Source organism: Zeus faber (assembly GCF_960531495.2).
Source record: "Zeus faber genome assembly, chromosome: 2".
NCBI classification, from domain to species: domain Eukaryota; kingdom Metazoa; phylum Chordata; class Actinopteri; order Zeiformes; family Zeidae; genus Zeus; species Zeus faber.
Genome location: NC_137189.1, coordinates 33,840,057 through 33,865,761, shown reverse-complemented (window position 1 = coordinate 33,865,761; position 25,705 = coordinate 33,840,057). Strand labels below are relative to the sequence as shown.

Sequence of the window (25,705 nt, the reverse complement as noted above, 5' to 3'; positions counted from 1 at the left end):
AAAAGCATGAAACTACAAACTAAACAGTGGCATAGGACTAACGTGTCGTATAAGAAATAATCCTATCGTACTAACTAAATAGTGACGGTTTGATAGTCTTTGCATCAAAACTATTTAGTGACCTAGGTATTCGGTTTGGGAAACACGCTTCGACACGCTTGTAACTAACGAATGTGATGACAAGCTTCTGCCACTAGCCGGCAGTGTGCGCCAGCAGTTTAGAAATGCTTCGAACGCTGGTACTCCTCACTTTAAGACCGCGGTCTGTTCCTCCGACCAGGTGGTTGAGCGAGTTGGTCGATAAGCGAGGACCCGTGTTATTTCACGGTAAGGTGCCGTGGTCATTGTGAACGCTAGTGTAGTGAATACTGACAGACTGCGGGAACGAGACTGAGGACAGTGCTGAGATGTATATAGTATATATAGTTTATATATTGTATATAGTATATATAGTTTATATAGTGTATATAAAGGGTGATGCGCAATGAGATGCTTGACGCTGAGACGCTGCGCTATTGTACACAGTGTACAAAACAGACCGGTCGGAGAGCTGGTCGTCAGTCCGAACGGTCGTCAAACAGGTAGGTCGTTAAGTTCCACAATTTCGACCTTGACCAAGTCCAACAACGATCCCACTAAGGCCACTAACAGCGACAGCCGACACCGTCACCAATAATACAAATGAAACAATGCTACTTACGCTTGTCAAGGACGCATACAAAGGAAACCAGGGCAGGGATTTCGGACTCCCCACCGCGACGTCACAGAGCCGGGGCAGGCGAGACCAGAGCGCGCACGGCCGGTTTTTATAACCTCGGGGGCGCGGACGTCGGGTGACCCTTTAAAGGGCGCAAAACATGACAAACACGGGAGTTGCTGATGCAATTTTTTATGTTTTGCTGTGTTCTACTCTATGCAACTAGACTAATATTCATAGTGATATATATAGGAAGAAACATGCAGGACAAAATAAAATAAAATAAACAAACCCGGAGCGACGCGTACCAAAAGGCGAGATGTTCTGTAGCCAGTTGTTTCAAAGTGCTCCTTGTCTTGTTTGTTGTTTTTTTTTTAAAACAGGTTATCCACAGGTTACATCTGACAACATCCCCAAAACAAATCCCTTATTTACAACAATTGCACTTACATGATCACCGTTATATATGTACATTCAGCCCGGGGAACTAACAAAGAATTTGGATTTAAACATGGTGTCCTGATTGAAGGGGTCTTGTATGAGCTGCTGCTGAAATGGCCGGTAGCAGCTTTTGTGACAGAAAGTGAAATTAAATTCACACATTTATATATTTTGACACTTAAGATATTACGCTATTAAAAAAAAAAAAGCCTCCCCACAATTCACGTGAATCATTGTTTTGTACAAGCTTCTACCTTCATGCACTGTCTCTGAAATGAATTTGGTCAAGTGTATTTTGGGACAGGGGCGTCTTGAAAAAACCCCAAGAACTAATTAGGAATCAGATTCTAACTTTCAGTGTAAAACCTTAAATTGTGGAGAGAACACAGCTTGTGTTGTCCTCGGTCGCTGTAGCCCCATTACTCCCTTCATCAAAATATACACACTTTCTACAAATGAGAATAAATATTATACATGTTGCTGCAGTATGAAAACCGGGTCACCACCTCTGATTTTCAGTCGGGTTTTTGTCCTTAATTCTAATGGGTAAATGGTCTGAAATGTTTAAAAAATAATGAAACTTAAGACAACAACAACAACGAAAAAAACCCCAAAACAATGCTCATGGAACTTAAAGGATGGATTGGCAATTCTTCAACACGGGTCTTGTTAACCTTGGGTCCAGCAGGTTGCCAGTAGGAAGCGCAACTTCCTGTTTCTAGTCTCTTACATAAGCACAGATGTAGCCAAATTTGCAGATTTGTGACAATAATACACTGGAAAAACCTGACAAAATTTACGGTTTGAAACTGGGTGGTTTTTGTTTTTTGGTGTAACGTATTGTTCTGACGCTTAAACGTTTGACTGCATTGGAGCACAGTGGGAAGCTGCAGCAGAGTGGCGAGTTTCTCACAAACCAACATTTTAATAAGGCCCGGGTTGAAAAATGGCAAACCTTTCCCTTAATCAGCACAAGAACACCAATTTAGAAATGAAAATGACTACAATACAACTGCATAAAACACCGGAAATTGGGTTTCATGTGACCAGGAGCCTAAATGAGAATTTTGTGACCGGTTTTCATGCAACAGCATCGGTGTGCACAGTTCATTACACTGATAAAAACACAAACACTTCATGTAAACATTTAGTATCCAATGTAAAAGCTAACATTAGCACACAAATGCTCACATTTATAAAACACAGACCAAACAAAAACTTTTTTTTTTTGTTGCATAAAACAAATATGCTCTTTTTTTTATGCTCAGAATATATTACGGTTTAAGTTGTATCCTAGATTTCTTTTTTACGGAAACATAACAAAACAACAGACCATCCTTTTCTTTTTTTGTGCATAAAATAAATATGCTCTTTTTGTTGCTCAAATATATTACGTTAATTATATGAATTTTAAAACTCCCCCAAAATAACTCCCAGGCTCTCCCCTCCTCGATGTGCAAGTCTCCTGACTCGAATAACCCACCAGAACCGTTCCCGGTACGTTAAAAAAGTAGAATAATCGGAATAGCAATCACAAAATACGCTGACAATGTTCCAAGGCACATACGAGATAGAAAAATAAAACACACTGCTATTTTCTTTTTGAATAAAGAGAATATTCTAGCTACTTCCATGTACTTTTTGGAGGCATTGTAGAGGTATAGTGTGTTTGTGGACGTTAGGCCTTCGTCAGAGGTCATTAAACAGCGACTTTGATTCGGAAAGTATTCAGACCCCTTCACGCTTTCCACGATTTGGTAAGTTACAGCCTTACTGTAAAATTGATTAAATGATTTTTCTTTTTTCTTCGTCGATTTGCACATCTACATATTTCAGTTATTTGAAAAAGTTTTCCATTCACTGCCAGTGAGAGTTAGACATCTCTTTTGTCATCTAAGAAATGTAGTTGTGGGAGGAAGGAATGAACCAAATGGAAAAGCAGGGGGAGTTCATATATAAAGCGAAATTTGGAGAATACTTTGAAGTGAAATACAGTCATCTTATTATATGTTTTGGGGAAAAAATGTAATAAAACTGACATATTTGAAAATAGCTACAGTTTATACATATATATATATTTATATAGCTACTTTCAAAAATGTAAAACATTTTTATTTTCATTATTATGAATTCAATTGATATTAACAGCAACATTAGATTTTTTTTTTAGATTAGATATTTGAAGAATTTGCCAAATGTTTTCCTTTCATCATTTTTATTTTTTATTTTTTAATCTTTGATGGTCTTTTCCTGTGTTTCTTAAATATTTAAATCGATCAATATTTATATGTAAATAGATGGACACGTCATGGCAGGGGGTCTGAACACTTTCCCCTCAGTACATATGGGCGTTTTAACAAAGCTCTGGTGTATATTTCAGTTGCATATATCGTTTAGAGACAGTTGATAACGAAATACACAATATCTGTAAAAATAAAAATTAAAAATAATTGGAGTTTTTAAACCGGATTATTCGGCTGTTGTTTATTTGTTTTAAATTTATGAATAATCTATGAATTCAAAGCCAGTGAAATTCCTGTAACATGGAATATTAAGACTAGTTATGGCCACTGGTTATGCTCATCTATTTACCACAGGCATTGTGTGGAACGACTAGGCTCCATTTTGTTTCACACATAGGACCTCATGCCAAACAGTTATCGTGGGGCGTCCAGGCTTTCTGGTGATTCATTTTGTTTTTTGTCGTATCACGTGGTCTCCTCTTACGGTAGCGGTTAATGTTTGGTGTTATTTGAGAGGCTAAAACAGCTTGTAACTCTAACAGTGCACGTTTGGGTCCTGCTGAAAAAAAATATATAAAGTGGTTGCGGTGAAGATGGAACATCTACTCGCTGGGACTAAAATCCACAGAGTCGAAGGAGCGAAGAAGAGCCGGGGACGTCTGTCAGAAAACCTCCTGTGGTTGTATTTCTCTGGCGATGGGGGAGAGAGAGCGAGAGAGAGAGAGAGAGAGAGGCTGTCACTTCAAAGCCACAACGGCCACATTCATGACAGTAGGAAACAACACACCGACGTTGCCAATCATAACGGACATAATCGTAAAATAAAACTGTACTTTTCCGTATTTTTCAATAAATCTTTACACGGTATTGAAGGGGATAATGTAGAGCCGGCCAGTCATTATCACAAAGGTACCCCTGATCAGATCTTGGATCACCTGGCCGGCTGTAAATGATACCGCTTATTACACTAACACTACTTACCAATTTGGCTACTTACCAAATACACTTATAGTAGGAACTATCTCGGAGTTGATTGAGCGATTTGATGTGATTTTATTACTGGTTTGCTTGGTTTAGGCTTCAGCTAAGAAAGACATTCCGCACCAACACAGCTTACACAGCAACAACGTAGTCAACTATTCACCCGGCACACAACTAATGAATGCAATGACAGCTTCTGCCAGTGGATGGCAGTGCTGAGCCGGCTGTTTTGAATGATTCCGTTTTGAGTGTTTCTAAAACGTTTCAGAGCTTCCCCTATGTTTCATCTCTGATTGAGGTTGTTTGGGGATGAGGCGCCAACATCCGCCGGGTCAGGTTTCCGCCTACCTTTTTTTGGGATTGGGCCCGGCTGTGTGGTTGCGCTGGGCGTCCTCTGAGTAGCTGCTCGTCTGGGTGTGGGCGTGGCTTTCCGACGGTAGCCCCGCCCCCTCACCCAAAGCCGCGCCTTCATCGTAAAAGAGCAGGTTGCGGGAACGAACTGCAACAAACGGAAAATATGGTTTCCCTCCGATTTGATTGAGATCGATCGATGGACCAAAATCCACACACATAGTCGTGATTGTTTTTGTGGACATTTTTGTTCCGTTCCCAGGTCATTTGGTGGGAATGCGACGTGAAACTCTGTGCTATGATCCTGAAATGGGCATTTTGGGAGGGAAGTCTCCAGTAGTGAATATTCACAGACTTACCCTGACTGGTGGTGTAGAGGTCCACGGAGGGAAGTGGAGGAGGGGGAGAATGGGAAGAGGAGGATGATGAGGAGGAGGAGGAGGAGGAGGAGGAGGATGAAGATTGGGTGAGTATGGAGAGAGGGGGAAGACAGGGGGAGAAGGAGCCCAACACCAGGACAAAACACAACACCACCACCTGTGAAAACAAGAGGATAAAACCACAATGAGAACAATGATAAGGTTGATAACAAACACAAAGTACATCTCCTGATTGGTTTACAGTATATCTATATGCTTTAACTTGGAATGGGGCTCGACAAGTGATAGGTAAGCTTAGTAGCGGAGATGACGACAATATGTTCACAAACAATATCATAAAGACAACACCACAGCAGCAAATTCAAAAAAATACACATACGGTGGGTGGTGCAAGACACAAATACAATAATCACGCTCTCAGTATGTATAGATTTGGGAGATGTGTTCTGAAATTCAGAATTTTAGATATCTAATTATTTATTGACATGCGATATACAGTATACAGAATATGGGCTATCAATTGATTAAAATATTAAATCGAGATTAATCACATGATAGGCTTGGGCCGATTTACGATTAAATCGTCAGCGATCGACTCCATCGATCACGACTGACATTGATGACGGAGGGTTTTTTTTTTTGTCTGCCAGGAAAAATCAGAGAATTTAAACGATGTACATGAGTGCAGTTTACAGTGTTCTGAAACTGGAGCGGAGAGGGAGAGGGGGGAAGAGGGAGAGAGGGGAGAGAGGGTGCGCAGGCTCTCCCCCTCTCCGAGTAACCACTGGTCGAGTAACCACTGGTGATGGGGTCTCACTTCCCCTCTACAGGCCCGTACAGAGACTTTTAGGGACAGGTGCCAAAAAAAAAAGGAAAAAGGAAAAGGCCCTTGGACCCCCAGCTCTGGTTCTAGGCATTTTGCCGCTCTGGGCAAACGGAGCAGCGCAGCGGAGTCGCTGTGCGCACATCGCAGGTGCACCAGGTGCGAGGTTCATGAGGAGTTCCTCGTGAATATAATTTGCCCAGACAATCCACTACCTCAACACCCATTCATTAAAAAAAAAAAAAAAGAAACACGCCTAATACCGTGGACCATGGGGTCCATGGGGCAGGTGCTTGGACACCCTCTGCTGCCCCTCCCCTCCCCTGCATGTACCTGCAGCTCAATATGAAAATCTTGTGATTATAATATAGCAATATATGATATAATCTCACCGAAAAACATTTGGATTTATTTTGTTTGCTGAGTTTCTTACTTGTATGGAAAATTAAAAGCCTAACTCAGAGAATTGGAGCGGAGGTTTTGTTGTTTCTCCTTCAGACAGCAATGCGCGCTGCCTCCCGTGCCTGTTTTTTGATATTTTAGGTCAATTTATTTTTGTTTTTTTTCTACATGTGTGAAACAATTTTTATTTTATTTTTTTTAAACACAACTGAGTTAAGGGACTGTCCAAGTCCTTACCCTGTACTGTTCCAAAAAAAACCTGTGCGTCCACACTGTCGGGACACACGTCTCCCCGTTGCTTTCCATTGCTATGGAACTTAATTTGGTAAAAACTGGACGTTTTTGTTTAAATACTTTACTTGTTAATAATAAATCCTGCAATTCTGGAACGGGGAGAGCACATTTGCCACATTACATTACGCTCTATGCGCGCGCGAACCCCACCGCCGATTGCTGGGGCAGCGGCGTTTGGAATTTTGCACGATCGCCCAAGCCTATCGCATGATTGTCTATAGTAAATTGCGATTAATCGCACATTCTTTATTTGTTCAAAATGTACATAGTAAGGGATATTTTCCAACTGTTTAATACTCTTATCAACATGGGAGTGGACAAATATGCTTGCTTTAAGCAAATGTATGCTTGTTGGAAATCAATTAACAACGCCAAATAATCACAACTATTGTCCAGAAACCCTTAAAGATACTGCATTTAGCATAAAAAATATGCTCAAGTCATAACATGGCGAACTCAGGCCCAACAAATATCATTTACTACCAGATTGTCCCAGTTTTCACAACAAATAATAATAATAATAATAATAATAATAATAATAATAATAACAATAATATTATACTTGTTTTCAGCTGGCTCTGTCTGACAGAAACTGTCTATCTGTGTGCATAAACACACATACCTGTTAACCCTTCTGTTTCACCTGGGATTCTCCGTCCTCCAACTTCACTGTGTGTGTGTGTGTGTGTGTGCGTGTGCGTGTGTGTGCGTGTGTGTGTGTGTGTGTGTGTGTTAGAGTCACCATTAGACATGTCCCAGTTTGAGTTGAAGCCATTTTACAGGAACAGGGAATTACTCTTCCAGAAACCAATGACTGGAGTTTCTGGAGTTGTTGTAAGAGAGACCTGAAGAGACATGAAGAGAGAAGTCAAAGAAAAGATAAATAAAACCTAACAGCAGGACGTGACATGAAGCTGATCGATAGGTCTGATACCGTTAATAAATAATGTTAACAGAGGAAGTGAGTAGAGTCACCCTGACTTCATAAATGATCCGTATCGCAAACATTTCAATTTTTATTCTATTTGTAATATAGATAACACATCAGTTACTCCATTCAAAAGAACAATAGTTGTACATGGCTGCATCTGCACATAGGTTTGTGTAAAATTACGAAGAATCACAGAAAAACAGGAGGTAAAGAGCCTGTGTGTGTGCGTGTGTTACCTGTTGGACGTCTCCAGGTTTTCTACTTTCCTCCACAGGTCGCCATTTTCTGACGTGTAGTTCTCCACCCTGACACACACACACACACACACACACACACACACACACACACACACACACACACACACACACACACACACACACACACACACACACACACACACACACACACACACACACACACACACACAGAGAGAGAGAGAGAGAGAGGTCATCGGAAGCCTTGTGGCGCTTTTCCACCGCATGGAACTGGCTCAACTCAACGGTTTTCCATCCGGCAAAAGTTGTGGATAGTAGCCGATACTTATTTTGATGCTGCCTCCGTCGAGGTTCCAAGCGAGCTTGGAAATTTAACGTTAAATTTTGGTCACTTCGTCTGGGTCATCACTGCGTGACAGGGGTGCGAGAGCGACTGAGAACAGGACTGAGAACGCCTCCCCAACACGGGGCTATTTTTGTTTCATTCAATTAAGAAAAGAAATACACGGACTATAAAGAAAGAAACAAAAAAAAACAACACTTATTATTGGTTTTGTTTGGAGAAACAGGGAAACACGGAGGCGCGGGATCACTCCGAGAGCTCGCCGAGCGGAGAGGTCGGAGAGCGGAGGTTTCTCCGATGGGTCCAAAGGAAGTAGAGGATCGGCGACAAAACGGTTACGAAACCGTCTTATTTCAGGCGGCTGCTTCCTTTGGTAAGCGGTTTGAAATGTAATATTTTCCCGTACAAAAAGTGGGCTTCTGTATCTTAAAATGACACCCCAAAAAAAGAATGAAACCACCTACGGGGGGGACAGATAAAGGGAACAAGCATGGGCTCTAGAAGAGGGAACGCAGCCCGAGCAGAGGACAAAGAGGAAGGTAAGCGGTGATAAACAACGTCGCTCAAATCCCCTTCCTCCCCGTCCTCCTCTCCCTCGTCTCATCAGCCGATCGCAATCATCGACCGGGGACGTCCGCCTGCGCTCCCCGCCATGTGATTACCACCCGAGCCCTTTCATTCCATCCGCGCCGTCGTACAATTGAATCGACGCTCCTTTGTCTCTTTATAAGGGATCCGCCAACTAATCCCACCCACTCCACTTGGAAGGACGGCCGAGACCGAAATGATGGAGGGAAGAAAAGAGGTTCGTATTCACACGGGATTAGCCTCGCCGTGGACGCAATTTGGCGTTTCTTGTCTGTAAACACTTGAATTTTGGAGCAGAGTGCTGAGTTGCTCCACGGTTAAAAAAATGTATAAAAAATAAAACAATAAAAATAAAGACAGGAACCAACATTTTAACGGGGCATGAGTTGTAAAATGCCGCCGATTTGTTTCCCCATCTCACCTCTTCTCCAGGCATTCTACGTACTCCTTCTTCTTCCTCCGACTCTCCTGAGCTGAGATCTGAGAGGAATTTGAGACCGGATAACAAAGAAAGAAAAAAAAATAAAATCAGTAAATAGATATTTTAATTTATATAAATGTATACTATATAAATACAGTATATATACAACCTTTGGCAATTTTGCTAGAGGTAGCAACACACAATGACACAAAAGAAAATGCCCTATCTACCCAAACATACGTAAATAAATCCTATATAACTTATAAGACTAAAAAAAATACTGCTCCTGATAGTATGTATAAACTTTTTTTTATTTTTTATTTTTATTTTTTTTACTTTTACAGTTTAAATTTCATACCCCTTGTAAAAGGGAAGTTTGAAGGTTTATTTCCCTTATTTCAAAGGGAGCTAGGCTAGTTGATTCCCTCAGCAGCCATGCATTGAGTTAACACAGTTAGCCTGTGGCCCATCACTATCTTTGTACTGGATACACAGGTGTGAAATTTGTATTTACCTCCTTATCTGAATCTGGTAAAATATATATATATAAAAAAAAAATTGAAAAATAGATTAGAAGCCAATTCCCCATAAAGCAGACCTTGTTTTTGATCTTCCGTCTGACTCTCTTCAGCGCCTTCTCTTCGCTCTTGGTGAGAGGCAGCTTGTTGGGGACAGGATATCCCTCGGCCACGAGGGTTCTCTTCTCTTCTTCTGTTAGGAGGAGTGGTCCGGAACCCTGGAGCTTCTGTGTCGACAGAAACCGCATACAATTAGGGAGCCCACACATACCCAGGAATACTGCAGTTTAATATCTCCACAACTGCAACCATACATAATAGTTTGAGCGCAAAGTAAGAAAAAAAAAATCCTGACCAAGTAGGTGTATGTGGTACTCACTCTAAGGTACTTGGCAAAATACTTTAAGGCGACCTATTATACAAAACTCACTTTTTCAGGGCTTGTGCACATATATTTTGGGTCTCTGATGGGCCTACTCACACACAAACTGTGAAATAAGACAGCCCAGTTGGTATAATGTGAGCTGTTCATTTCAGAAAACATGTGATTCCGCTGGGACGCCACACGGCACCTCAGTAGAATGAGAACCACCCTCCGTCTGAGTAACTCTGCCCACGGCTGGAGCCCAACCGGACCGGCTAGCATTGAAGCTAAGAGCTAAGCATGGGAAGTGCTCTGTTGTTGGCTGCACAGACCAGCACAAATCTTTTAAAAGAAAGAGGAATTAAAAAACCAACTAACCCAGTTGGTTTTTTAATTCCTCTCAAAGTCAAAGTTGGAACACTTTTTTTTTTTTAAACGTGGCCTTGCAGATCTAGTATGAGTGAAGATCCAGCCACTGGATTGCTTATTTCTCACCTCAAATTTGTTCAGAAACAGATTTTGATGGACTGATAAGGGGAAACCAGAGAAAGTTTACAGAGAGATACAACTGAATCCGGAGTAAAGCTCGAACCCCATCGGCTCACAACCAGGGGCCTGGCTGCTCGTTAGCGAATCCGAAGACACAAACACACACACACACACACACACACACACACATCGCGATTGTGGCGCCGCCCCTTGCGGCCGAATGCGCGAGCACCTTGTGTCGATTACGCACATTTTAGTATTTTTAGTATTTTTACAGCTTATAGAGCTTATTGTGCGTAATCACCGGGTGTCACGACATGTCACTGCATATACTGTATGTATGACCGTATGTATATGTATGTGACAAATAATCTCTTGAACTTGAACATTTAAAGCTCTACACACTGAAACAGCCCGTTTTGGAACAGGAGGGTATAGAGGCATGTCACAATGGCTAGAATACATAATCTGAGTGGTATTTTCAGCAAAAAACTTCAGACATGTTTTGGGGACCTCAGAGACCTATATTAACTTGTGTAAAAAGCAGCATAGTAGGTCACCTTTAAAACTGCGGGAAAAAGTACTTCAAAGTAACCAGTCTCATTTAAACCCAACTGACCAATCGTTGTTGTACGATGACTCCACAAAGCGGGATAAGAATTCCTGACCTCCGGTTCGTGGTACCATTTTGAAAGATTTCAACTAATACAATGAATAGAATACTGTCTTACTTAGGGTGACCGCATGCAACATTAGAACGAAAAATCGTGTTACTTACGTGCGGGGCGGTGAGGAGCGGTGAAGAGGAGATGGCAGAGGAGGAGGAGGAGGAAGACGAACGAGCCGCCACCCTCTGCTGGGGCTGGGGGGAGGCGGGGGAGTGGAGCAGGTGAGGCGAGGAGGGAGGCAAAGAGCCGTCGCTGTCCCCGCCGTGGCTACTGCTGGGCGGGGTGGGGGGAAGCTGGAGACCGTCATCTGAAGGGAAGGAACCAGTGGTGTTACAACCTCTTGAAATAGACAGACAGACAGACATGTGCGACATACAGTATATGCTACGTTTAAACGTAGATAAACAGATGATGTACAAAGGAATAAAACCACGTTATGCGTGAGTGTGTTTCTGAGGCCTGTGTATTCACCGTCGGACATGTAGTCTCTCATTTCCCTGGGTTCATCTTTAACCGCTGGTAGCTTCATGTCGTCATCGTCGTGATCCTGCAAAAAAAAAACAATTAATATAAATATAATGATACAAACACGAAATGAAAAACTGTTTGGTAGTCATACATTATTACTCACCATGGCCAACTGGGATCCTCTGTGGGGGTTGAGCATGAGGGGCAGGTCATCAGCGGCTGGCGGCTCCGACCTCTGGTCCATGTCCGGCTCTTCCTCCTTCACCAAAATGGCCGACAGGTCTTGACTGAAACTCCACTCAAACTCTTTTGGGAGAAATAGAGGGGGGAGGGATGAGGTAGCGCCTCGCTGATCCGGGGATTCAAGCAGGTTACCGTGCGTTGGCTTGACCCTTCCTCCATTCATGACTGTCAGCTACGAAGCGGCGCTTAAGAATGCAGTCGGGGGCGGGCCACACGCCGACAGCGATGCCTCGCTCCGGAACATTACCGTCAACAAAACTCAGCTGACCGAATTGGCGACCCCACCACACCAACAGGCTGGGTTTCACAGTTGATAATCACTGCATTCAGCGGATGGATTAATGGTTATGCTGAATATATTTGCATTTAAAAACAATTACGATTTAGTTTATGTGTTCTACTCATCACGAAGACGCAAGACGCACAGGGGTGAAATTGGTATCGATATTCTCTCCTGAATCTGGGCGAAATGGACAAGAAGCAGACTTCCCGGAAGATTTAATCTCCTGCTTTTCCCACTCAAGTTTTCTACAACATGAAAAAAACTGGGATACGGTTCGTAAGTGAATGTCACACTTGAGCAACGACGTGGCAAGCAGTGATAAACAAAGCAGATTCTCACCAATGCCATTATCATTCACTGGCAGCAATAACCCGGGCGCCTCTACATGGCAGCCCACCGCTCCTAGATACGTCAGATACTAGGATGGGAAAATGCAGAGAAATTGCGAATTTCCCTGTTGTGGGACTGATAAGGGTATATAAATAAAAAATAAATAAAAATAACTGAGCGCCCGGCTCGACGTAGCGACCACTCAAATCAAAGTTGACATTTCTCCATATAAATATCTGATATGGAATGTTGTTTGTGCGCAAACATTAAACATTGACTGGACTTCTTTTTCCTCACCTCGCAAATAGTTTCATATTAAGCGTCTATCGCGGCTACTCCAAAAATACAGTAGCACTAGACGGGGCCAGTTAACTCCTGCCGATGCTTTTCAGTTTTGCCACCTTTAATGAATATTTCATGGATTTAAGCTGGTGATCACCAACCACCATTGTAGGCCCTGTGCTGAAAAGCTTTACTGTGACTCCAAGGCATAGAGAACCCACTGTGTGCAGGTACAGATACCCCTTCAAAGTGTTTCACTAATATCTTACATATGATACATAACATGTATCATACACTGACTTTAAGTTGGAATGTATGTGTGTGTGTATATATATATATATATATATATAGCAAAATGCAAGGAGTGTATTGTGCAACGTCTGGGTGTGTCAGCGCTTTTCCATTTTTCGAAACACTTTGATCTCTTCCACACAGACAGGGGGGAAAGCGGTAACAATATAACAAAACAAAGATGTCTACTTCTGCATGTACTTGAGTGTGTGTGTGTCTACAGCGAACCGCACTTTTATGACCTACTATTTCCTACCAGCAGGCATGGTATCATGCTTTGATGTTTAGGAATAGAGGGAAAATTTAAGGAGTGGTGAGGGGGGATAAGTGCTAGTTAAGCCTGCCTCGTTAAATTCCCCCCCCCCCAACACACACACACACACACACACACACACACACACACACACACACACACACACACACACACACACACACACACACACACACACACACACACACACACACACTAAAAGGGAAAATATACCCTGAAAACACAACACACATCTCTATCGTATCAACAGTTGGAAACAGAAGAGCTTCAGAAATCGTTTTAATGCAATGTCACTTGCCCTGTAAAATATATGTTAAATATGCACAAAAATATGTTCCCTCTGAAACTAAGTGAGAAAACTGGAATTATCTTAAGTTTTAGATTTTTTTTTAAATTGTTCAATATTATGGGGGAATCTATAAATATTGTATAAAATGTATAAATATTATAGTAAATATTATCTTTATTGATTACAGCAATATAATGAACTCAGTGCGATATCTCAGACTTGAACAGAATATGCACAGAAAATGAGCAGTGTAATGTTTGCAATCTACTATGCACAGAAAATGCGTGGAACATTGAGTTTTTCGTTTTAAGGTGGACCTTTACTACCTCCATGAGCTCCACCGGTCTTTTTAATGGCTCTTATTCCTCCTCATTAAGCCCGACCTGCTGCGAGCCTGGCCACAACCCAAGCCCCATTAAGACAGAAGTCGACTGGAAACCTTCTACTATAATTGTGTCATAAATGCCAGAAGCTGTTGGTCCTTGGCCAGTGAAACAGAATAGTCATCTTTATTGGGTTTCAGAGGATAGGATGTCCTCGTGGTTTAAAAAGAAATACTACAAAATGAAGAAAAGGCTACGATATTGAATATTTTTGTGTGACATAAGTGTGATAACAATATGCCAATTACACTGAGTTAAAGTTCGGTTCTATCACTTTCTACGACTCGGAGGCCTTTAAGATTCAGGAGTAGGAGTGGTCTGCCCGCTGAGTCTTTACAAAGCGAGCTGTTGGATTCACCAGCAGGGGGCGGTGCTGGATAATGTTGCCAAGTGATAGAAGCCGCCCTCCAGGGATGGATGTCTCTAGGTTGGAAATTGCTAAAAGTGCACAATGTAATGTTCAAAAGTTCAATCCCGAGTAACGACATCACACACAGTTCCCAGTCTCCGCTAACGGTGTGTGTTCCTCTTGATCCATGAAACTTTGCACCGTGGGAGATGGAATATTTTGGACTGGACTGGTCTTGATGTTGGGAGTCTAAACGACATTGGACTGAACTGGTCCTGATGTTGGGAGTCTCCTGGCGCCCCTGGACTGATCCAGATTCTGACCCACCTCTTTACTGGAGGCGTTTATCGTCGGTGCCGTGCACCACCACAATAAAGTCCCATGCTGTCTCTCAAACACGGCATATCATGGAGTATATATCCTAAAACTTAGGATCCAAGATAAGGTTGCCAAGTGGGCAATGTATACAATGTTGCCCACTCGGCAGCCATACTCCTGGCTGTCCTCGAGAGCTGTCTTCTAAAGGTTTCTTCCTTTTTTTTCCCCCCTCAAGGGGTTTTTCTAGGAGTGTTTCCTTGCCCGGGTGGGGGTTGAGACTAGGGGATGTTGTTAATCTTTATGTGAAATGTGAAGTTTGTCAGAGTTTGTTTAAATGCATCCAAGTGGTTTATTTGTTGTCTACACCTTTTTGCCAGGAACAAATATATGAATAGCCTATGTTATTTACTGACAGTATAATCTATGAACACTATACTGTATAAATTGCTCTCCGATAATATATTTGAGCCATTACATTTTCAGTCAAATTTGATAATATCACGATTAAATAATAATAATAATAATAATAATAATAATAATAATAATAAATGTCAAGGAAGGGAAATCCAGTGGAGGAATTTGGATTTGGGACAACGCTCAATTTTCCTTTTTAGTAAACCTATACAAGTTACTTTTTTATTTGTCATTTCGTGTTTTAATGCAGTCAAATGGGGCAAATGTTTCAGGATAAGAAAAAAAAAAAAAAAAAAGAAGAATCGACATCGAAAACGGGAAAATATCTTCATCTGTTATATCAAAATAAATGGTCATTAACCGTACATTTTACCATTTTTTTCAGGGTTTTATTGACTCCTTTTCATATCTGTAAATCAGCTAACATGAGAGCCTAGAAACAGGAAGTGGCGGAGCTTCGGATTGGCAACATGTACCGCAGCAATTACAAAAAAACTATTCTAAATAAAACGAGATATTACTGTCCCTCAAAACATGTACAAAAAATTACATTGACACGTGTGACTCTAATGTGATATTCCTGTTTTCAAAAAAGTTGATTTAACATGTTTTATGACGCTTAAACGTTTGCCCCATTGGACTGCATTGAAGCACAACGACAAACTGCAGCAGAGTGGCAAGTATCTCAGTAGTAAAGTGATCAAACAAGGTGTGAACAGTTAAAAACGATACATTTTAATAAAGCCTGGGTTCAAAAATCATGAAACTAACCTTTAACTCAATACATCCAATATGGGGGGGGGGGGGGGGGGGGAGTGAAATTGGAAAAAAAAATGCTTGGGGGCGATTAACAAAAACAAAGTTGTGGTGAGAGCGAGAGAGAGAGAGAGAGAGACTGATAGGAATAATCCCCCCCCCTCCTTCTCGACATGCAGACCGAGAGCAACAGCTGCTTCAAAACCACGTGCTTGTGTGTGTGTGTGTGTGTGTGTGTGTGTGTGTGTGCGTGTGTGTGTGTGTGTGCGTGCGTGTGCGTGTGCGTGTGTGTGTGCTGTTGCTGGCAAGCAGCCTAGACTTCCCAGGCAGTGGGTCAGGCGAGCAGACAGGCAGTGTTTGGGTGAGCAGGGCTTAGCTGGAGGAAAACGCTCCCTGGTGCTCAGGGATAAAGGGAGATCGGGAAACAATGATCAGATGGGAAAAGTCACGATCAAACGCTTCTGCAAACCGGTGAAGTATAATGTCTACACCTAGATGAGCAGGAAAGCGTCATTTATGTAGACTTTCCAACGGTGAGTGTTTTGGTAGTTTAGGCAACGGGAAAACTGCTATATGGAAGTGTATGACTGGGGCTGAGTGGTCTATTCTTATCCCATAGTGCTGAAAAGTCCGACTTTTTTTTTTTTTTTTTTTTTTTTTTTAACTCGGTTCTTGACGCGTCAGGCAGTAAAAAGATTTGTTCAATTTTTCAACTTTCGGTCGGTCTAACGCACGGTGAGCGAGGGAGAACATCCTGGAAGAGGGAGGGCTTCCTGAACGATGAACAAGAGTCAGAAGAGCGGCTCTGGCATTTGTGGAGGAGTTGTGAATGGAATCGTTTAATTCTGTCACAGTTATTCATTTTGGTGGAATGCAAACGTGTAAATCAGTCACATTCGATCCACACTTAAGGAGCGTGTTGGGCATGTACTGGACGGCTCGGAGCACATGTGTGACTTTGTGGCTCACGGCTTTTCTTGTTCGCAAATTGATTCGGGAGTTATTAACGCTGCTTGAGGCGCAATGTGCATGCGTGTCTGCTAAGTCCACTATACATGCCAGTGTTTTTTTGTCTCCCCCCCCCCCCTAAAAAAAAAAGGAAAATTCACTGTCACTGATTTCACCCTTTTCAGTAGGTGCGTTAAATTTGTATCCACATGCCCCAACTTGATTGGCTCTCTGAACAACAGTGACAGGAGCTCCCCACCCATTTACAGCCTGATTTTCGCACTGAGGTTTCTAACAGCAACTTCATGCAAATGCCGCGTTAAAGACCATTGGCTGCACTCTGTAAAGCAAAATCCAATTGGCTCTTTGCGCACGGTGATTTTTCCTGAGAGAGGAACTTGTGAGACGGATTGGACAGATTCTTTCCAGTCCTATTGTAGGTCTTCCAAACAGCACCACAGTGGACCTTTAAAGAGGTGCTGCACACTAGAACATGCTTTTTGAGGGGTAAAATGGTAAAAAAGACTTTTCTCTAATGAAACACATCAATCCTGTTAATAGAACCGATATGAACATTTATTTTACAGATGATCAAATTGGAGTCACATAATATAGCAAGTAGTAGTAACCAGTAATAACTATCTACTGGTTAAAATCAGCATAAGGTGTGTCGGGAGGATGTTGACATAGATTAGTACATTTAGTGGCTAGTATGTCACAAATTTGAAAAAAAAAGTACCGTGAAACCACGCTCAGTTTGGGAATTGAGATACGCCCCCTCCTTGCCCACTTCTTGGCACTGTTCAAAAGTGCAATGGGTGGAGTGAGGCTCAAACCATGGCGGGAAATGAAATTCACATTCTCCCTAAATTCACAAAAAGATATGCCTACCAGAGTCATGGTCCATTTTGATTGACAGGGCAGGGCTCTGGGGGGCAGAGTCTTCACCTAAAGAATAGCTGTGTTCTGCTTGGATATCTGGAAGCAAGATATCACTATATAACCGTTCCACTCATTCAAATTACAAAATAAAAACTAAAAAAGGTACTCAATTAGTAGATTTGGAATTTTTGGCGGTCTTTGCAGCCGCTGTGGACGAGAATAGTCACATTTTGCGGTGAAGTCAGGCCTGGTGACAAGCATTTAGAACATTTGCGAACTTTGGAAATAAATTGTTAATCTGACCACAACTGCTCACATTTCCTTGTGTCGGGTTGTATAGACGAATCAAAAAAAAATACTGATGGGTAAATAATGAAAAAACCCCTTTAGTGCAGTTAGCGACAATATAGTAAGACGTTGTAGGAAAAGAAAAAAGTGAATTACCTGGGCTGGCCTCCAGCTCTATGTTTAAAAGTGAAGGTCTGTCCACCAATAGGGGGCGCCCTAATATATGGTCCTCAAAGAAAGTGCTGAATAGTTCACTGCTAAAGTCATCCATCTGGTCGGCTGAGAAAGGCTGAGGACAAAGTAGACAGAGAGATAAAGAGAGATGAAGTTCCTGGAAGGAGATAGACACGAGCAAACAATGGCAGGACTAGTGGCTAATTCGGTGACTTTTACCAGATGTACAGTGGAAATTAGATTCATCACATGCCTCATATGCAAAAACCTTGTATTTTTTTTTTTCTTTTGCTCCCCCCACCGGTGCATAATGTACATTTCATTAAAGGACACACATTCTCTGATGTATAGAAAATATCGACGTGGAGCCGTTTCCGTATTTTGTTTTCAGAATTGTCTTTGTGGTCCAAGTATCCTGATTCCTTAACCGAAAATACAAAACAGATGAATGATTTGATTTCCCTTTTCCTCTCAAAATCACAACAAAGCTTCACTGCAGCTTGTGAGCTGCGCCAAGTGATGAATAATTACCGTGTTTGTAATTACATCGCCAAAGTATTCAAAGAGTCTATTTAGAGTCTACTCTACGCAAACATTTGTTAAAGTGGTAATCTGTTTAAAAATCCCACATATGTCATACACCGCATATGTATTTAGACTGGGACTTAAGAAATAGCCCTCAATGTGCAAACTGCATATAGAATGTGTATTGTAATTGTAGTTTCCATTGTTGCAAGAATGCACTGACTGGGCGTGCAGGAGATGAAGGCAGCGTAGCAAGTTGTGGTCAGTAAACGGTCGGTATGGATGAACATTCATGAAAAACAACAGTACACTCAGAAGAAAACATATACCTACCCATCCCTTCCATCAAATTGGAAGACAGTATAGTTCTGAGAAAAGAAAGCGACTGACTGAGACGGAGCACAAAATGAGGGTTATCCCAGATGTCGAAAACAACTTGCAGTTCCGAATGGAGCAGAGCAATGCAGGGAAAAATAAAATGCAATATCACCTCAAGTTTACAGGTTCAATTTAATTGTGTCGCTTCACAGGTGGCTGTAGGGTATCAAATGCATGCATGGGGGTAACTATTGGAAGCAATAGGAAAAGGGTATACTTTTGTGATTTGTTGAGAAATCTGGTTTAATTTGTTTATTATATTTGAGTGCCGCTTCTTACAGAGCTCATAGCACAGAGTTTACACACTATTTTAAGAAAAAAGGAGATAGCCATTACATCCGAAATGTTGATGCAGATTCACTTGTGCAAGATGGAAGTCACCTAGCAAGTGGAAGTTGGAATTTCCGTTTAATAAGTACATGGCCTAAAGAAATAAAAATGACTGATGCTGATGTATGCAATAACATAAACAAGAGGTCTCAGAGTGTAGAGCACAATACCAAATGTTAGAACACCTTCATTGTCTCTACCACAGAGATACCCATGCACCTGGTCCTATGGCCAAAGATGGTGACCAAAGTTCCGCATTTACCGCGATGGAAAAACACAATGAAATAACTGTGTCACTGGTGCAGCGACAATGCCTCTTATCACTGCCCAGGAGAGACATCCACATGTTTTCATTGTGATCCCCTGCAAACCATGGAAGAAGGCTTGACATCATAAGAGATTGTCTGAACTTCCTGGACCAGTACACCAGAGGGCAACCCATACAGCCCATCAGAAGGTATCGGCATATGGCCGAAGATCAAGTTTAAACAAAGGCACAGGGTTTAGAGTAGAGGAGAATTTTGGAAATTAACACAAGATCGCCTCTGCCTATTTGGAATGGGTACTTATTAAACCAGGGGCTTTAAAAACATTTAGACAGGATGCTGTAATGCCATGGAGGAAGTTCACTACATAGAACATCTTTATTCGTCGTTGTACAAGTAGGCTACAACAAAATAAATCCTCTGCACTTGACCCATCACCAACTGCCGGTGCCTTGGTCAGAGGCACCAACAGGAGTATTACCCCCAACATACATGTCTTGGTGAGCGAGGAAACCCTAACATACATGTCTTGATGGTGGGAGGAAACCCTAACATACACGTCTTGATGGTGGGAGGAAACCCTAACATACACGTCTTGATGGTGGGAGGAAACCCTAACATACACCTCTTGATGGTGGGAGGAAACCCTAACATACACGTCTTGATGGTGGGAGGAAACCCTAACATACACCTCTTGATGGTGGGAGGAAACCCTAACATACATGTCTTGATGGTGGGAGGAAACCCTAACATACACGTCTTGATGGTGGGAGGAAACCCTAACATACACCTCTTGATGGTGGGAGGAAACCCTAACATACACGTCTTGATGGTGGGAGGAAACCCTAACATACACATCTTGATGGTGGGAGGAAACCCTAACATACACGTCTTGATGGTGGGAGGAAACCCTAACATACATGTCTTGGTGAGGGAGGAAACCCTAACATACACGTCTTGATGGTGGGAGGAAACCCTAACATACACGTCTTGATGGTGGGAGGAAACCCTAACATACATGTCTTGGTGAGGGAGGAAACCCTAACATACACGTCTTGATGGTGGGAGGAAACCCTAACATACGCGTCTTGATGGTGGGAGGAAACCCTAACATACGCGTCTTGATGGTGGGAGGAAACCCACACAAACACGTGGAGAACATGCAAACTCCACACAGAAAGGACGTGGGATGGTGGGGAGTCAAACCCAGGACCTTCTTGCTGTGAGGCAACACTGCTAACCACCGCGCCGCTGTCAATGTATGAATTGAATATGCCTCGCTACCTTGCCTGCCAACATTCTTACTCTAATTAAGAAAGTTATCCCTACAACTCGAAAGATCAAATGGAGCGCGCTGTTGTGCGACATTCAAGACAGCAGCCACAGCAGGACTACTTTAATGGACAATGTGGGCTTCATTGAAAGCAAGGTGAAGATTTCAGCTGATGCTGTATTTGGGGATATAAAAATATATTCCAACATCAGCAGCAAACAAAGATGGTGAGAGAGCAAAATATCACCCTTGCTATGAAGCGAAGGGAAGTAGCTTTTATACTATATATATTTGCTACAGTTGAAAGAAAAACCCAAATCCTGAAACCAAAATTAAAGATCAGTATTGCAAAGGTTGACACACATTGGAGTTGGGTTCTGTATTTGACAAAAGCCTTAATGCTTTCCTGAAGGAAATGGAGTCCATGTTGGCCGTTTGTGTACTGGGAATATCAGTAATAATCGTAGGAATCGTTGCTCTCATAAAGCATGTGACTTGGAGGCTTTTTGAGCATGCTTCATACACAAGTAAGAGAAATTAGATGATCGCCTTCACAAGGATTTTTTAGCACGGCAGCTGGACAATATGGTGTACTGTGAACGGACCGACATTTTCACACAGAAAAGATGCCCTTTCACAACGGTAAAAAACAGCCAGAGAATGAATGAGGCCCCATTCAAAACTTGGACAGCTACAGAGAAGACAGGGACAGTTTGAACAGCCCATTGTACAAAGGGGTGTAAAATGTCGAAGACCTGCCGAATCGATACGTACCGCGATTCTGCAAGTATTGTGATACGTTATTACAATTTTTATTGCCATTTTCTTTAGACTACTCACTAGACCTATTTCTTTGAAATGTTAATCGATGAAGAGTTGTGTTTTTGCCATTTGACACTGCCTTTGCATTTGCTCTATAACAAACCATTTGACGTTACTTTGATTTCAAGTCAAAAACTTTTGAGTTGTTTATTTTGGTTTATTGTATTGACTTTTAATATTTTATTGTATTAATGGTGTAATTTATGTGTTTTAATTTTGCTTTGTGAAGCAAAATTTGGGCTGTGTGTTGCTATAAAGTTGAGCATTATTTAGAGTCATTTGGAAAAGATAAAAATAATAAAGGTTGCTCTTTTCCAGGAGGCAACCCATTTTTGCAAAGCTGCTTCGATTGTTGGCTGACGGGTCGTTTTCGGCTGCGTCTTAGCATCGTCTGCACTTAGCTCCGGGTGGCGGCGACTGAGATGCGCCTGTATATTTGTGGTGTTGCCACAATATTTAGTCTTGTCGCTGCAACTAGGCCTGGGCAGATTTACGATTTAATCGCAAATCTTGATGACGCTTTTTTTTTGTATATGTGTATGAAACAAAAATTTTAAAACACAACTGGGTAAAGGGACTGTCGCATTTTGTTCCAAAAAAAAAAACTCTAGCATTGAACTGAGAGGGTGCAGCGCTCCAGGAAGAATCTATTCCTGAGTCGTTTGTGAGCAGAGTGGCAATACATAACTGAATAGATTTTTTCTTCACACCCCTGATTGTACATGTACGGCAGAACTTGGAGAGACATGTTTGCATGCTGCAGCGTTGATGTTTGCAGTTATGTGCGGAGTGACGATGCCCAATGCCACACCGTGCACTTTATTGCCATGTCAGTGGCTTCAGTCAACACAAAGAAAATCTGCCACTGTGAACTGTCTCCTATAGATATGACCCATCCCAGAGCGCAGAGGAGAACGGTTTTGATTCAAGTGGATGAGAATGTGGTCAGTGAAGCAACACTCAGGATGCCAGGGCCCTGTGATGCTGCACCTAAACCCACAGAAAATTAAATTGCAGACTTTCTGGAGAAGCTCAAGCGTGCAACCCCAGGAGCTGCCGCGCTCTCTGTCGCCCCAAAACACTTGACTTTGGCTTTGTCCCTATGGCTCTGAAAGAAGTGGAGGCATCCTACACCATGAGGACAACTTTATGAAGCTGGGAATGTTGGTTTGAGCTACAATGAGCTTCTTGACAAATGTGATAAGTCTTTGAGGTTTTGTTGCTCCAAGATGGTCAGTGTTTAGCAATGTTTACAACCGCAGCCACAAGGTATTATTTAATCATTTTAAGATTAAAGGCAACTTATTGAGTTTCAGTTTAAGTTTTTTTTATTAAGTTGTTGTTCACAAATCAAAAAGGACATGTACGTGTATTTATGCGCCAAACTTAGCTATGTTTTATTCAATATTTCCAGGTGGGGAATTCAGCAGGCGACCAAAGCAAAGAAGGCATACATCGAGAACATGCCATCAAAACACATTATTTTGATGAAACCCCCGCTGGATTTCTCTGTAGTACGCTCATCTTGGCGCATGGGAAGGTGTCTTGTGAATCTGGGCGTTTGGAGATCAAATGTCCCTACTTGGCAAAAGACAAGATACTGTTAGAACTGTCAAAAGAAAAATACTTTTGCTTGGTTGCATCCTCACGCTCAGATGTGAGACTGAAACTTAACAGACAACACAACTATGACTTTCAAGCAGAGTTTCCGTTCGAAAGAAAATGCTGCCGGTCGAAGTGTCCTGGAAGATTTTAATTACCCGGACAAATGGGAGAGATTCCGGTCAAATATTATCTGTGTGTGAGCTGAAAACAATTGATAAACAGGCTTTACAGACAATGACATCATCAAGGCATGTAGATGTATACATTTTTTTGTGGAATATTTAAAATAAAATAAGCCCCGTCAGTTAAAGCCATTTTGAGAATAAAAAAAATGAAAACACTAATTTCCGTGTAGCCGCTTTAATTAACATTTCACTAAAATACATTTTGATCAAATCAAAAACAAAATAAATATGGTAAGTAGGTCTAAATAAATAATTAAGTGTGTGGCATATTTTACACAATGAATATTTACCGTCTGCTTTGGGTTGGAACTTAAATATATAAAAAAAATGTAAAAAAAACCCGCCAAACTATGGATGTATGTGTCCCTACGACACATCATCTTTCTGCTTTTCCCCAGAGTTCTAGACGCTGCGGCTCCGTCCCTGCTTTGTGTGTGCGTGTGTGTGTGTGTGTGTGTGTCTACAAGCGCAACCTGTCCAAGGGGGAGGGGGTGGGGCTTAGTTCTATATCGACAAACTTGATTGGTCAGAGGTCAAAATGATCCACCCAGCACTAATTCAAATTGTGCTGAGAGGGAATTTCTTTCACCGGACATTATGACCGGAGAGATTTAAATACGTCGGACTTCAACAAATTTTCGTGGTCAAAAACCGGCAATTACCGGATAACGGAAACGCTGCTCTCAAGTACAGTGCCAGAACCATGTTATAAAATATAAACCATTCTGTGACTTGTGTGTGTGGACACCTTCAGAATTATATATTGGGAGAAAAACGCCAGATTCAAATTTTGAAATACATGTTATGAAGGCAACAACATTTTTCAAATATGTATTTGTCAAGCTTGCTTTACAAACATTTCAGTCACAATCTTATCAGAGCATAACAGGGATGTGTCATTCAATATGCAAACCCCCCCATTTATTTTTGAATAAGGAAATATGCAGTCACCCAAAAACATGAAAACATGAAAACATTCCTGTGAAAATACTGAATACATTACTGTTAAAATAATACATTCATTAATGTGAAATAACTAAATAAATGACAGTTTTAATATTTATTTTATATTTAATATTTTTTTCCATTTTCTATTATTGATGAAAATGATATCTAAAAAAGGTAGAAAATTCCCTTTGAGAGTGACCATGGCTGTCCTCCACTTTGACAACTTCCACTCTAATGCGGCTTACAAGCAGAGCTGAGCCCAGAATTTTACATTTGTGCCTCAACATTCTAATCAACCGTTCAACATACATTCTCACACAAGACATTTCTCGGGCAGATTCAACGTCTTTGCAGCTAAGCTGTTTCTTCCCTCGCGTGAATGGAGGTGTTACTAATTCTGCACAAAATAAGCCTGCCCTGGAACCCCGGTCAGCCAGTACCAAATCCCCTGGCAGGAGCTGTGTCAGGGAGCCCACTGTGTTCGGTAAGATGGCTGTCGGTGACACGTCCACCCTAGGCCTTTGACACAAAGGAGATGCCTCCTTTTGGGCTTATTGAAATAAAAAAAAAAAATGTTATGGTGGTGTGTTGTTTGTAGTTGCTCCATGTTTGAGCTTCAGCTTTGAAATCTGAAGGACCCTCTATGAAAACCTAAAAGCAGTCAATTATGCTTACACAGCTCATAAAAGAAATGTTCAAAAAACACATTGGTAAGCTGCGTCTTCTTTCTGGCCACGACATTAGGGCATTGTAGCCTGTTTGCCATGACATGTATCCAACGGCGAAAAGATTCTTGATATTGTTGACTGATGAATCCCGAAGAGGTAGCCAAAAAAAAAAAAAAAGAAATCCTCAGATTGAGAAAGCCTGACCACTCATTTTACCCAATTTAAGTCTGTAAATTGGGTGGTCCTGTGAAATTTTTCATTTAGGTGTCATCAAATTGTGAAGTGTCAAGAGTAGGATGTTTCAACTCACTTTGTAATTTGTGAACTTAATCCCTCAGTGGTTGACAGTCAGTGTTTTAAGATTAAATCCGTTCCTGTAATGAGGCGTCATTGTGTGCTTCCTGTCTGGACCTAAGTGTGTTGGACTTCAACAGTCTGTACCTCCACTTCTGATGCAGGACTTTGCCGCAGGTTCAGAATTGTTGTGGCAGCGAGTGCTCTACTTGTGTTGACAAGTCTTTTCTCAGAAACTTCTTGAGATTGTAGATCTTTCCAGGTTGTTGACAGCCTGAGTTTGATCAGTGAAA

At 41.7% G+C, this 25,705-nt stretch overlaps 1 protein-coding gene across 2 annotated transcripts in view; it reads right to left on the bottom strand.

The window, feature by feature from the left end:
- Positions 1-879: 879 nt before the first annotated feature.
- The window catches only part of creb3l1 (cAMP responsive element binding protein 3-like 1), a 39,561-nt gene continuing 14,735 nt past the window's right edge, over positions 880-25,705 (bottom strand). The window contains exons 3-14 of one of the 2 annotated variants that reach the window (XM_080024278.1): positions 18,101-18,233; positions 17,666-17,752; positions 11,781-11,923; positions 11,621-11,696; positions 11,260-11,456; positions 9,709-9,855; positions 9,111-9,169; positions 7,780-7,848; positions 7,355-7,457; positions 5,073-5,250; positions 4,711-4,861; positions 880-4,071 (exon numbers count right to left, since the gene is read on the bottom strand). In XM_080024278.1, coding sequence (XP_079880404.1) covers positions 4,044-4,071; positions 4,711-4,861; positions 5,073-5,250; positions 7,355-7,457; positions 7,780-7,848; positions 9,111-9,169; positions 9,709-9,855; positions 11,260-11,456; positions 11,621-11,696; positions 11,781-11,923; positions 17,666-17,752; positions 18,101-18,233 — 1,371 coding nt within the window. In that variant the 3' untranslated portion in view covers positions 880-4,043. The remainder of the gene's footprint in view (positions 4,072-4,710; positions 4,862-5,072; positions 5,251-7,354; positions 7,458-7,779; positions 7,849-9,110; positions 9,170-9,708; positions 9,856-11,259; positions 11,457-11,620; positions 11,697-11,780; positions 11,924-17,665; positions 17,753-18,100; positions 18,234-25,705) is intronic. The other variant, XM_080024279.1, reaches the window with a different exon arrangement.